The 14,877-nt window shown below is 48.9% G+C and overlaps 1 protein-coding gene across 6 annotated transcripts in view; it reads left to right on the forward strand.

Annotated features, from left to right (window-relative positions):
• SDCCAG8 (SHH signaling and ciliogenesis regulator SDCCAG8) overlaps window positions 1-14,877 on the forward strand; it is a 273,925-nt gene that overhangs the window by 253,436 nt on the left and 5,612 nt on the right. For 3 of the 6 annotated variants that reach the window (XM_059940799.1, XM_059940845.1, XM_059940838.1), the window contains one exon: window positions 10,357-10,481. The exons of 1 other annotated variant lie outside the window; for it this stretch is intronic. In XM_059940799.1, coding sequence (XP_059796782.1) covers window positions 10,357-10,456 — 100 coding nt within the window. In that variant the 3' untranslated portion in view covers window positions 10,457-10,481. Of the gene's footprint in view, window positions 1-10,356; window positions 10,482-12,172; window positions 12,745-14,877 lie in introns of those variants that run through there. 2 more of the 6 variants (XM_059940808.1, XM_059940820.1) reach the window with 2 other exon arrangements.

Here is a 14,877-nt window from a genome sequence, read left to right on the forward strand (position 1 = left end):
ACAGAGTGGAAGTTAAAAAAGAACAATAATAAAACCCAAACCGGTGCTCTTCACGGAGCGAGGTAGAAAAGCACTGAGCTAGGGATTGCCTCCTTTTTCCCCAGCCTTTTTGGGGAAATGGGTCAGCCATTTCCCAGTACGTTGCCCAGTGTGTCACCTTTCTCAAGGTCCTTATTTTTTAGTATGGAATAGAAGTCACGGCCTTTTAAAAAAAGGATTTTGAAATGCTGCAGAGCACTAGATCTGGAGTCAAGAGACATGGGTTTCAGTCCTAGATTTACTCTAGACAGTCTGTGGGACCTTGGACAGATCACTTGTACTCTCTGGGGCCCAGATTCACCATAATGGGCAGGACTGAATGACCTCTAAGTTGCCTCTAACATGTCTAACAGGACCTGACCCTTTTGAAGAGAAGAGCAGGGGTCTTTTCCCCATTGCTGCCCTAAGCTGCCCCCTGCTGTACTCCACAGGCAGCCAAGGCTCATTGGAAATTTGAGAGAATGAAAAATTAAAGGGGCAGTACAGGAATGTAAATTGTCTTTACTGGAAATGTAAACTCTCCCTAGAATTGCAGGACCCTTAGAATGAATTCCTGCATTGAAATCATTATTGAAAAGGGTAGATTTGGGCAGAGGATATTTAAACAGCAAACCAGCTAGTGAAACTGCCTTAATTTTCTAAGTGAGGATAGCTGGCTAGAATGTGTTCCAGATTTCCGAGCACATGGCTTATTCTAGCTGATCTGTATGGCCACGTTAATGAGACGGAATTTCATAAAATGTGGCAGCAATTTTTAAGCATTGGAACAAAGTGTACAACTTTAATATGGCTTATTCACCAAATTAATTACCTAGAGCAGTAGTAATTAGGGTAATTGGGTTTTCAAAACTTCGACTTGGGCAACCTAGGTGTACTGTTATGACTAGATAGCTGGCGGTATTTGAGGGTAGGAACACAGTAAAATTCTATAAAGTCATAGTATTGTAGAAGTTTGGAGTTCAAAGAGAACTTAGTCATCTTCTAGTTCAGGGGCTGGCAAACTTTTTTTTCTAAAGGGTCAAGTAATAAATGTTTTAGGCTCTGTGGCCATATGGTCTCTGTTGCAGCTCCCCAACTCTGCTGTTAACTGTGCAAAAGCAGCCATAGACAATACGCCAGTGCACGAGCATGGCTATGTTTCAATGAAAGTTTATTTAGGGGCACTGAAAGTTGAATGTCAGAGAATGTTCACATCACAAAATACTGTTTTTCTTTTGATTTTTTTCCAATCATTTAAAAATGTAAAAAACATTCTTAACTTGCAGATTGTACAACAACAGACAGTGGACCAGGCTGGATTTGGCCTGTGGTGTGAAGTTTGCTGATCCACTTCTAGCTTATCCTGTCATTTCACATGTGAGGAAACTGAGATTCAAAGTGATCACACAATTTGCTTAAGTTTTTATGACTGACACCAAAACTTAGGAGTAGACTAGGATAGTTTTCATTTAGACAGTTGGCTGTTTTGATTATCAAAATTGGAGCCACGCAAAATACATTATTCTCCAGAAGAACTCATTTTGTATGTGATTGATACTGTGAATTATAGCATACCAGTGGTTCTTAAACTTGAGAATTCATCAGAATCACCCAGAGGGCTTATTAAAGCACATACTGCTTGGCTACACCCCGCCAGGGTTTCTGATTCAGGAGGTCAGGAGGTATTCTTTGCTCAATTTTAGAAGTGGAGAACCTGAGATTGAGAGAGATCAAGCCTCTTGCCCAAGTAAAATAGGTAGTTTGTGATAGGATTTTGAACCCATGTCTCCTGTTTCCAAGTCCAGCACTCATTCATCTGTTCTAGGATTCTTTTAATTAAGTGACAGATTTCAATAGCATACTTAAAATTATTTGATTTATATGTTATGTTCTTTCGGGAACAAGGTTATTAAATATTAAAACGTACTTACACTATAGATGAAATTACAGGTATTATATTTGGTATAAATATTGTCCACTGGTAAGTGGTTTGCTCTTTCTGACACCATTTGTCTAGCACCTTGCTAAGTGCTGGAGATGGAAAGCTGAACAAGATCCCATTCCTGTCCTTAAACGTATTCATTGTTCAGTGGGGGAGGCAGACCAGCAATGACTGTAGTAAGTGTAGATGGGTGCTCTGGTGGGATGCGTGGGATAGAACAAGCTGTGGAGGGGTTTAGAAGGTTTAGGGGCTGATCTACAGAATCGATGTGGACAGAGAGGGAAGAGGCAAGGAAGACTCCGAGACAGGCGACTAGGGGCGGTCCCACCCACGTGAGAAGGGCACAGAAGGAGGAGCACGCCATCTGTGGCTGGTCAATCCTGGCTTGTTAACCCCTTCTGGTTGTCTGAACTTGGGCAAATGACTAACTTCTCTGTGCCCGGCTTTTCTTATGCACAAAATGCAGATGATAAAAATACCTACTGTGTAGTATTGTTATGAGGATTAATTTAGTTACTGCCTACAATACTCCCTGGCCTTTAGTAAATGCTCAGTAAATATTAGAGTACTCTACTGGGAATAGTAGAGAAATGAGTGCACATTTTACAGTCACAGTATGTGCACCTTTGAAATTCACATGTTTGTTAGCTGAAAAGTGTTCTTCATTTACATGAGGAAGCCCCTCTTCCAGGGAAATTGTGGGTCTGAGCATTTTGAAAACACTTACCTGAGAAGGAGCTCTAGTCTGAAAACATTGCAGGACAAAAGACATTTTACCACGATCGCCACCAAAAACAATCAAGCAAACAAGAAAACCACCCACGGTAGTTTGTAGGGAGCTCCCAGGTTAAATGTTGAGTGAAACTAAAACCTCTGATCAAAAACCATATATGCATGAGGTTACTGGCCACCTCCGGGGTAAGTAGGGGGCTGGGCTGGAGAAAATACATAGGGAGGGGTCCCACAGCCCTGGCACCGGGTTCACAAGTGTTCATTTGATTATTATGCCTCATAACTTATTTAGACACTGCATATATTTTGTATGTATCACATACAACATACAAAAATTTAAATATATGTATTCACTTGCTTTCACAGTATTCATAGCAAATGAGTGTCTGAAGCATAGGACCAGAGCTGGCAGCTTGCACTGCTTCTGTTTTGCATAAGATATTTTTCCCAGCCCACTCAGCTCCATAAAGTTGTTTTGTATTTCACCACTTGCTCCATCTTATCTTAAAGTCGTGCATATTTAAAAAAAAAAAATGTTGGTTGTGATTGTGCATGCGGGGTGTGGCAGAGAGCATCTCTGTTGGACCAATAGAGATGTGCCTGGGCCCAGCCCACATTCCAGTCTCCTTTACTTGTATCTGCATCCTGGGCTTTGGAAACCTGGGCCTGCTTGTTCCCAATGTAACTGCTGCCCCTGCCCACCTGTAATTCCCAGGGAGCTTTTGCACAGGTGAGCCCTTGCTATGCAGCAGCGCTTCTCCTCTGAGGGGCCCCAATCTGCCCAGTGGTGGCAGGTCCTTAAGGAAATGGGCACTGATCGGGATGGTGACCCCAGCCTGGGTGCAGAGTAGCCTGGAAGTGTCCTTCCTGTGACCGCCGTGCCCTGTGAGGACAGGGGAGCACCGGGGCTCCGCAGGAAGGGATTGGCCTCCTGCCCCTGAGGGGCCCGGCCTAGCCACAGCTCCCCTGGGCGCCGGGACAGCACGGTGCAGACAGTGAGCGTGTCCTGGGGGTCTCTGGGAGAGGATGGAACACCTGCCCGTTCCGGAGATGAGGTACAGGCCTTGGGAAAGGAGCATCCCAATTAGGGATTGAAGTCTGAAAGCTGATGATTCCACTCTCTTTCCTGCTGTGCAGCACCTCTGTGTGCTTGGCAGGCTGTCGGCTGGGCTCCTCCTTGCAGGAGGGGCTGCTGTCTGAAAGTCCCCTCCTCAGGGCCCTGGGGGCAGCCCCGCTCTCTCCTTTAGTTACTTCACGCCTTGTTCAGGAAGCGGCTCAAAACAAAGGGCCCAAACAGAACAAGAAATTGCTTCCTCTCAGAAGGACATTTATGCTGAGACCTGAACATTGAAAACCAGTAGTTTCCAGCCCTGTGAGTTAGGAGGAGTCACGTTCCAGGCAGAGGGGGCCGCCAGCTTGTGGATGGAAGGAGCCAAAGGGTGTCTGGGGCCCACTGACCCAGGCTTTGCAGGGCTCGGAGAAGGGGGTGAGATCATCGGGAGGGCAGGTCGGGATGCCAGTGTCCACCTGAGAAGGCACCCCTTCAGGAGACACTGCCCCTGGCCCGCTCCCTCATCCTTCAGAGCAACTCCTGTCTCGTGGCCTCTGCCTGGGGCAGAATAAGGAGGCTGCTGAGCCGGAGGCCTCTCAGGCTCAGGCTCACCTCGCCTGCCTCCCTCTGCCTCTGCGAGAAGGGCCTGCCTGCTGCCCAGGCGCCTCCTGCCTCTGGAAGCCCAGCTCTGAGGATTTCTCTTCCCTCCTCCAGGGCGCCCTGCCCAGCGGCTCAAGCCTCTCCGTCCTCAGCACACCCTCCTGCCGCCTTGCGCTCAGACAAGCCGCTCTCTAGGATGGTCTCCCCTCTCCCGCCCCTGTGGTCAGCTTCTGCCACAGTTCCCTGCTGAAGGGCAGGCGGACACTCACAAGCTGCCCTGCTCCTCCTGCAAGCCTCTCTCCTCTCCCGGCCTGCATCCTCCCTCCCGTCATCCAGCAGTGTCTTCTGGCTCCGTGCCCTCTGCCAGCCTTGACAGGCGGCTCCTCCCCAAGGCCTGGGCCTGGCCATGTTCATTCTCGCTGCAGCAGAGGTTTGGGCCAGTAGGTGGTGGGGGCCTGGGTATCTGTAATTTTAACAAACTTGAAAATCTCTGCCAGGCTTCCCTGGCACCTTCACGGCCTTACCTCTCGGCAGGTTTGGGCGGCACAGCTGGAGATCCAGCCAGACGCTTCTAGGCCCCAAGCTGAATAACTGCTGGGGGGGGGTGGTGAGTGGGCATCTCATAGGTACCTCACCCTGACCCCAGGCCTGTCCCTCCTCCCATCCTCTCTTGGTAAATGGCAATGCCGTTGTCTGAAGGACAACATCCATTGTTAGTTCGGCTCAAATCGTTACTGGGTCCAGCATCACCTCCCTCCAAACAGCCCACAGCCTCTGGTCAAGCCACACTGCACAGCTCAAAGTTTCCAGACACCATTGCCTTTACAGTACCACCTCCCATGTGGGAAGGCCCTGCCCTGGCCCCTGCCAGACCAACACCCGTTCGTCTTTTCACATCCCAAATTTCCAGCCGCGTGACCTTGGACTAGTCATATATCCTGTCTACGCCTCAGTTTCCTCATCCTTAAAGTGGGGATAACAACAGTTCCGGCTTCATGGAATTGTCATGAGCACTAAAAAGTTAATAAGTGATAAGCACTTAGCACATAGTAAGCACTTAGTAGATGATGGTGAAAATGGTGATTCATTTCCTAAGTAGGCACAAGCCTTCCTGGTCCTGGCACTTACCGTATTGACCCTGTGGTTTAATGCCTTGGTGGTACCCTCGGTGCAGCACCCTTTTTGTCTCCTTAATTGGCTGGGAACCCCCTAAGGGAAGGGATCTTTTGTAATTCTTGACATCATGAGAACTGTTTACCAAGAGTTGGTTGGTTTGCTGAGGTAACTCAGTGAATTAACCAACCGTTAACGGTGGTTAAGAACACCTGTACTCGGCCTAGCTTTGCCTCCACTCTCTACCACTTATTCCTTGTGTGACTTTGTGCAAGATAATTGAACCTGTCGGTTTCAGTTTTCTCATCTGTAAAATGGGATGATAATCCTAGCCATACGTCTTAGGATTGTAGTGAGTTTTAATGGAGGAATAAGCTCAGAGGCTCAGTAAATGGTAGCTCTTGTCAGTGGTGGCAGCTGCAGCTATGGTTGGCTGAAGACTTGAACTTAGAAGCACAACAAAAATGAGAGCAGTAACCACCACGGAAAATAAAAGACAGCGTATGTGTCAATAGGACACCCCAAGAAATCTCTTTTAGCTGATGGTAATAAAGCATTCATGAATAGCGTAGGCTGGGTTGTACAGTGTTTGGGGAAGACTGTTACAAAAAATAACTTTTTAATTAAAAAAAAAAAATCTGTTTTCCTAATATTCAAAATAGGCCTTGAGAGAGCTGCCACTGAAATATGTTTCCATAACAAAGTCCGTTTTATGTAAAACCTGGGTTGTAGTTTGTTTGCTTTTTTTTTTTTAACAAATGTGAGTTTGGGTTTGTTGTTGTGTTTCTGAGCTTGTGATTGACTTTATTGCTGCAATCAAGTGACACAATAGAGGCTGACTCTGAAAAAGGAGGGAGCATATTTTTTAAAGGGAGAAAAAACACTCCTTAGAGGAACTGCTTGGAGTTCAAGTTGAATCGGAGGGAAGCCATCCTTGGCTCTTCAGCTGTGAAGCTAGTGAGACTTCAGCCTCCTGGAGGGAAGGCAGGACTTTCCCAAGGGTCTTACTCCTTATATCCGTGGTGCTTCTGCAGGAAAACCCTGGTTTGCTGCTGATGTGGGGCTCACACCCGGGGACTTGATTGGTCTGGTCTGGGCGGGGCCTGGGCTCCTGGGAATCTGCTGCAGGGTTCCAAGGCCCACATTTTGCAGAACACCACCAGCTGAGCCTCATCTAGGTTCTGAGGGCTCCACGGGAGGAGGGTCTAGGCAGGAAGTGACCCCACTTCTGGCGGTGAGCGGTGCGGCCAGCCCATGGCCGGCTGTTTGTGCTGGGAGAACAGGCTTTGGCTCAGCCCAGAGCCCTGAATCCGGCAGCCACTCTTTTCAGGAGCCCAAAAACATACACTAAACCCATCAGTCAGCAGGGACGTTATCTCACTGATCCATCCGCAGGGCACGGGACCACGTGGAGGATGACCACTCCTGGCGCCTTCTTGACTTTAAGCCGTGATGGTGTCGCCTACTTATCACATGTTTCTGTTTCATTTGTTTCAAGCAAACTTGAAGTCAGTGGGCTACTACCTCAGTAGCTCTTAGCCTGTGGCTCTCTCTACACCCAAGACTTGACTGGAGGGGGAAAGCCACCTACACCTGATGGTCTAGAGAGCTCAGCTGCTAATGAGGGTGTTTTTGCCTGTCTGGTTTAAACAGCAAAGCATTGGACTGTTTGCTTCTCAAGGAAAAAGTCTGTTCTCAACACCTCTGTGTCTTCAGAGGTACCCACTCCAGTGCTGGACAGCAGTCGCTGCTCAGGTGAGCGGGTCAGCCTGGGCAGAATGCCCCCCTGCCCCTAGCTGGGTGGTCTGGCTTCTCTGCTCCCTGGGATGTCATTGCTTCTCCCAGCCTCTCCGCGCTGAGGATTCGGTGGAGGAAAACTTCAGTTTGGTCTGATACCAGTGGGGTGGTTTTGAGACTGTGCTCTCAGGAAAAATTGCTCCACATAACAGCATGATGGATGGCAGTGGGGGCAGATTGGGCTTCCCAAAGCTGCAATGCCAAGGCTTCACCAGAGGAAACTTTTTTTTTCTCTCCTCCAATATCAGAAGGAGGGCAATGGGGGCAAGGCGGGGGGGTGGGGTGGGGGGGTGGGAGGGTAGGTAATGTAATTTATACAGTACGGAAGCAGGAAAGTGCTCCCACTTGGATGGAAGATCCTTGCTGTTGGTTGGGTTCTGCCCCGGCCTGATCCAGGGAATCGGGAGCCTGGGCAGGGCCAGACTGCAACCCAGGCTCAGGGCAAGGGAGACCCTGAACCTGGTCTCAAGTAGCTACAAACACAGGAAATAAGACTGTCCTTGGCAGGAATAAAGACGCAGACGTAGAGAATGGACTTGAGGACACGGGGAGGGGGAAGGGGAAGCTGGGATGAAGTGAGAGAGTGGCATGGACATATATACAGTACCTAATGTAAAATAGATAGCTGGTGGGAAGCAGCCGTATAGCACAGGGAGATCAGCTCGGTGCTTTGTGTCCACCTAGAGGAGTAGGATAGGGAGGGTGGGAGGGAGATGCAAGAGGGAGGAGATATGAGGATATATGTATATGTATAGCTGATTCACTTTGTTATACAGCAGAAACTAACACACCATTGTAAAGCAATTAAACTCCAATAAAGATGTTAAAAAAAAAAAATTTGGCAGAAGACCTAAATAGACATTTCTCCAAAGAAGACATACAGATGGCCAAGAGGCACATGAAAAGCTGCTCAACATCACTAATTATTAGAGAAATGCAAATCAAAATTACAGTGAGGTATCACCTCACACCAGTTAGAATGGGCATCATTAGAAAATCCACAAACAACAAATGCTGGAGAGAGTGTGGAGAAAAGGGAACCCTCTTGCACGGTTGGTGGGAATGTAAATGGATACAGCCACTATGGAGAACAGTATGGAGGTCCCTTAAAAAACTAAAAATAGAATTACCATATGACCGACCCAGCAACCCCACTACTGGGCATAGACCCTGAGAAAACCATAATTCAAAAGTAGACATGCACTGCAGTGTTCATTGCAGCGCTATTTACAATAGCCAGGTCATGGAAGCAACCTAAATGCCCATTGACTGACAAATGGATAGAGAAGAAGTGGTACATATATACAATGGAATATTACTCAGCCATAAAAAGGAACAAAATTGGGTCATTTGTAGTGAGGTGGATGGACCTAGAGTCTGTCATATGGAGTGAAGTAAGTCAGAATGTGGAAAACAAATATCACATAATAACGCATATATGTGGAATCTAGAAAAATGCTACAGATGAACTGGTTTGCAAGGCAGAAATAGGGATACAGATGTAGAGAGCAAACATATGGAGACCAAGGGGGGAAAACGGGGCTGGGGGGGTGGTGGTGGGATGAATTGGGAGATTGCGATTGATATGTATACACTAATAGGTATAAAATAGAAAACTAATAAGAACCTGCTGTATAAAAAAAAAAAAAAAAAAAAAAAAAAGACTGTCTTTGGTCCTTGCTCTCTCCAGAAACAGCAGGGGCAGTGGGCGGGGCATAGACCTATGGGCGTGGTCAGAGCGGGCTCCTACCTGGGGAGCATGCGCAGCGCCTGCTAGACCCCTGCCTCAGGTATTTCCAGTTCCCGCCTCTCACCCTTGCAATGTGGGACACCTTGAAGGAGCGGTAGTAGAAAACCAGGTGTGACTGAAAACCCGGAGCACAGAGTGTTTGGCGGAGAGGATAGGGCTGCACACTGGGGTGCAGTAAGTGTGCCTTCTGGGGCAGCTTGAACAACCTCCTGCAAAACCCACTGGAGCTCGAGAAGGGGGTGGGGCAGGCGGTAGGTGCCATCTGGGAAATGGGGAGGGTTGCCCCTGGCGGAGGAACCTGAGGAGAGCGTGAGTAAAGTACTAGACCACTGTTAGGTTTCCCAGGGTGCAGTTTTAGTTTTACCTGTCTCCAGGTGCTGCATCATTTTAGTGAACAAGTCTGCCCACCCCTACCTAAGTCCCGAATGTCTGTCCTTGCAGATGTTTAGTTGTGCTCAGAGCCCGCCGGAAACGGGGCCGCAGGAGAGCTCGAACTGAGGGCAGGCTGAGCCCAGGGTCTGCAGAGCCATCTTCGAAGTTTCTGACTCAATGCAGGACATGTAGCCTGAAGTTTGAAAGGCATCTTGAGCTTTTAAAATCCTTTTCCTGTGAAAATACAACTTAATTTCACTGTTGGTGCTTTTTGAGGACTGTGAGGAAGGGCATATGACATACCCAACTTCTTTCCGGAACAGTTCTGGGTAGTTGTTCAAGTCTAAATTTAATCCAAGGCCTACATTTCCATGGGAGAGTGTGCTACTGGTTGTAGGAAGCCGTCTGTGGACAAATGAGGATAATAGTGAATTAGCAAGTCTGGAGAGGAGAGCCCATCAGCAGAATGACAAATTTAGGATCTTTAAAGACATCTGGTCAGCGATGCCGGAGCTCGTGATTGACTGAGTGATTAATAATGGAAAACCCTTAGTTCAGTGTTTCCGCCTTCCCTCGCCCACTTCCCCAGCCGGGACCGGCTGTCTGCTCCAGCCTGCCAGAGACGTTTCCAGCTGAACAATGGAGGCATTTAGGCCCCTCATCTTTGACCTCTGGGAGTTTAAGGTTTGAGTTTTTCTTCAGTTTTATCTGTGTGCTCCCTCACTGACAGGTCACCGAAAAGACTCCCAATTGCCTTTCGTATCTGACACACTTCCATTCACCTTAAGGAGTACGTCCAAGGGCCTCACTTCGGGGTCACCCTGACTTCCAGCTCGTAGTTCAGTGTCAGGGGCTTCCCTCCGACACACAGAGCGCTGGAACGCAGGGAAAGGGCTGAAGTCTCTGCTCCCCGGCTCTCTGAGGCCTACTGCCCCCAGTTTTCAGAACCCATCCCTAATTCTGCGGTGGATTTTTCTCCAGGCTAAAGCAACTAGACAAGCACAGCCAGGCCACAGCCCAGCAGCTGGTGCAGCTCCTCAGCAAGCAGAACCGGCTTCTGCTGGAGAGACAGCCCGTCTGAAGAGGTGGGACGTCTGAGATCCCAGGTACTGTGCAGGGCGCCTCGCCCACCAGAGAATGCACCGGGGTACACGTGGTCTCTTCCTGGTTCCTTTTACAGAGCTGCGTCTTACCAGGCTAAAATCCCCGGGGGGTCACGTTGGTTAGCGAATAAGCTGGGAGGGAGATCTTGAAGACTGTGCTGGGCACAGTGGAGGACGCAGAAGTGCGGGCCCTGGACCTGCCCGCTTTAGCGAGCTAAGGTTCGTACGGGAGGACAGACCCACAGTGAAGCACCCAGCCACACGGAGTGCCGAGCAGCAGCGTGCAGGCACCGCCGCTGAGGAGCGCAGGAGGCGGGAGAGTGGGGCGGGCTGCGGTGGTCAGGAGGCTTTCTGGAGGAGGTCGGCTTTGAACTGCCCCTGGGGGATGCGTAGGTTTGAATTGGTGGAGGAAAGAGGCGCTCCCAATCAGGGGAGTGCCTGTGAATGGAACGTAGGAGTCTCGCTTTAAATCAGCTGGCTGATAATGGAGCCAGGGTTTGGAGTGCTTGCGGAGGGTGTGGCAGTGTTCCATAGATAACATGCATTAACTCTCATTACTCTTGAACAAGCCTGCAAGATTGATTATCCCCATCTCACAGATGGGGAAGCTGAGGCTCAAACAAGCGCATACAGCTAGCAAGTAGGGACACTGGAAATGGAGCCTAAGCCTCACTCCTTAACAGACTTTGCCTGATCAGGTTAGGTCTGGGGCCACCAGCAGGGATAATGGGGGAAAGAGTGTCCAGGTGAGTTTGGTGTAGGGAATGAAACCTTTTTTTTCCCCTAAATTGCTCCTCTTCCTGTCAGAGAGGCTGGGCTTTTTACCCCATCAAGCAGTTTGTTAGGATAATGAGGTGGTCCATGGGCTGGCCGAGGCCTCAGCCTCTAATTAGGATTGCTCCCAGGTGCTCCATGAGTGCCTGGGGGACGCCGTGCAAGAAGGGCTTGGAATGATTAATGGGAAAAATGCATCAGGAGATGAAAATGATGAGAAATTGTCTCATTCTTTTTTCAAAGTGACCATGTGCCCAAACAGATATCGAGGAGCCACTATCCTCTGAGTGATTTTTCCCACTCAGCCCACCAAACCCCTCTGCAAAAGCCCTCATTTGTTCCACAGATAGTAAATGAGCATCCCCAGGAGCCAGTCATTGAGCTCAGCCGGGGGACGGAGACACACCTGCACTGTCCCCTCCCAGGGCCTCTGAGGCTGCTCGCAGGGAAGGGTGGTGCACAAGCCACACGCCCTACAGTCACACAGGTATCTGGTATGCTTGTATAAGCATCATATAACATATAAATAAAGGAACATGGGTTCCAGGGCTTCTCACACACACCAAGATGGCATCTCTGGGAGCAGGGCCCAGGAATCTGCATTTTAACGAGCTGTTTGGATAATTCAGTGAAGACAGTAGGGTTTGAGAGCCTCTGAAAGTGTTGGGAGGCAGAAAGAACAGAGAATGATTCCAGAATGCATCGTCGTCCCTAGGCCCTGAACAAGTCATTGAAGTCTCTTCTAAGCCTCAGTTTCCACATCTGCATAGTGGGTACCATACCAGCCTAACTCAAAGGGACATTGGAAGTGTTAAATGAGGGCAGCTGCGAGGTGCATGGCAGGTTGTCTTGCATATATATTACAGGCCAAAGAAATATCAGGGTTTTTCTTTTCCTCTCTCCTCCCCAAACTGGGGAAGGTCCTGGGAGAAGCACAGGTTGGGCAGAGATCCTGTGGGACCAACAGCCATGGAACGATGTTCACTGCTCTCACCCGGCTCCTCCAGTGTGTGCAGCCACCTCATCCTGTACCTGTGCGGCCAGACCTCGACCAGCACTCAGCTGTCTGGGCAGGTCCTTGAGGGGGGCCCTGGGTGGTGCCAGCCAAAGGTTGGGGCCATCGGGTCTCCAAGACAGCTGGAGGGACTCACAGCACCAGTGGAGCTCCTGGCCTCCAAGAGCTGAGAACGACTTCAGAACTTGGGTTGTGGAGAGTCTTCTATACAAGCTCTGAGCATGTGGCGGTTTCTTCTCCATTCTGGACCAGATCATTATCCTGTGGGGTTTGCCTTTTAACTCCCCATCTGCCTACCTGACAGCCCACTTAGATCTTAACATGGGTCATCAATGCTTAGAAACCTCTTCCAGGGCTTTAAAAACCTGATAATTGCCAAATGGATTGCAAAATTTTTGTAAAATGCATTTAAAAAAAACCCTAAAACCTCAAAATTCTTCAGAAAAATGAGCAGGTCTTTTTTCCCTTGCCTGAAGCAACAGAAATGATTTGACCATCCTATGCTATCTGAGACTGGCCCATCTGGCTCATCTCTAAAGGGATCTTTCAGATTCAGATATTGCATTTGGAATTATTTTAATGTGAACATGACAAAAGAAGCTTGGTAGAGAAAATGTTGGCTTTCAGTAGCAAATACTAGCATTCAAAGAGGAGGCAGGAACCCAGGCAAGCTCTCTACTCTCTAAACCAAAGGCCCACTCTTTGCGCCCAAGTGCGACGTTAGATCTGTTTCTGCCGTGGAATAAACTTGAACTCTGAGTTTGGTTTCCAGGGAGCCCTTGAGGCTGCCATTTGACCCCGGCAGGTATTTGGAGGGTGCTGCCTCCCGAGGGTTCCAGAGTGGCCGGCCACATCCACTCCACACCCACCCTTCTCCTGGAGCGAGTCCTCTGGCTTGTCTCTGGTTTCGGGATGGTTTAGCTAAAGGCTTCCATTTTCCCAGCCTGGATGAATTAAGCATAATAATTTTGCACGTCAAACTCTAAAAATCTCTATCCACTGGATTCTCAAAAGAGAATGGATATTTTCTGGCCTGGGCAGCTGCTCTGAAGCTGAGTCACATCCCTCCAATTTGCTCCTGTGCCTGAGCCCTGGGCCCTGAAGCAGATGACAAGCTCGGGTTGGCCAGTGGCCTCTGACAGGAAACATCTAGCCTGGTTAGGAGGCTTTATTATTCTAAATTGTTTCTGCTTAACTTCTGAAACATGCACAACAACATGCCTGGCCGGGGGCGCTGCTCAACGTCCTAACTGCCCCTGTGACATTCTTTGGCCATGAGAATTCCCGTCTTCCCTGAAACGCTGCTGGCGAGAGTCGGGCTGGCCTTGTGGCCAGCCCAGTGGACGTGGCTCAGTTTGCTGATCGCCAAGTTCAAGGCTGCTCTTCTGACTTGTTCTTAGTTTAGGACTGATTAAAAACACTGGCTTTATGAATCTCCTGGGGAAAACACTTCTGGGAGACAGCTTTTGAAACATCATGAATTGCTATGTTAGTTCTTGTAGCGAAATAGAGACATGAAAACACTAACCCAGTCTTACTCCAAACATGATTCTCCTCTGTTCTCTTCAGGGACAGGAGTGGAGGACTGGGCCGTGGGAGTGACGGTGGTTGTTGGGGGGTGGGGACTTGAGGGGTGGTGTCCAGGATGCAGAACCTGGGCCCCAGGGGAGTCTTGGTAAGGCCTGACAGCTGGGAGCGGGGTCAGAGGTCTGTGACCCAGCGCCTGGGGCTCTTAACATCTGGCCAGGATGGGTGGCGGCAGCTGGTGAGGAACTTAGAGTCTTTTCTCGGGGAGGATGGAATCCGAGAGACGGGAAAGAATGGAAATTATCTGTCCACTTAGAGGACTGTCGTTTACATCAAGATTATTTTACTTGTATATTTATTTGGTGATGGATAAGGTTTCAGCTGATTTGCATTTTCTGATAGCCTCTGTCCCAACAGGCTGTTTGATTCCATCCTCGGTGTTCAGTCTGGGGAGGGATGCCTTTTTAGTCCCTTCAGAGGCATCACTTTTACAGTTTAGAAAACAGCATCTGAAGCCGACTTATTGGTGATTAATCAGTTGGCCCTATGACTTTTGAGCATTTTTGGCAGTGAATTTTCTTTCTAATTTGATTTAAACTTGTGCATGGATCCAGCAGACATATGTGATTATGTTCAAAATCATGGAGATTACCTCGTTCCACCAAAGGATTCATGAAGAAAGCTGAAAACACGCACAAGAAACAAAGACACAGATGATGACGAAGGGAGGAAAGGCCCGTTTGTGACCTGAAGGAAAGGGAGGGGGAGGCTTCAGAACTGTGAGCTCCAGTGAGGGCCGCGCAGCTCCTGCGGGCGCCTGCAGACTGAGCTGTAGGGTCGCCCAGCTGGGCCTTGGAGGTGACCACAGAGTCGGGGGGTCCTTCCTGGAGCCCTGAGGGCTTCACCCAGTTACGTCGGCGCTCCCACGAAGCTAGCTACCTGCAAGACAGATGGTGCTTGAATAGAACAGCAGATACACTGAATAAAATAAATTAAAAAGCCTCCTCCTGAACCAAGATTTTTTGGAAAGAATTCTAAATAGATGAAAACAAACAATTTGATTTCAACCAAATTGTTGTTTTT

The sequence above is a fragment of the Balaenoptera ricei genome, chromosome 1 (genome assembly GCF_028023285.1).
Source record: "Balaenoptera ricei isolate mBalRic1 chromosome 1, mBalRic1.hap2, whole genome shotgun sequence".
NCBI classification, from domain to species: Eukaryota; Metazoa; Chordata; class Mammalia; order Artiodactyla; family Balaenopteridae; genus Balaenoptera; species Balaenoptera ricei.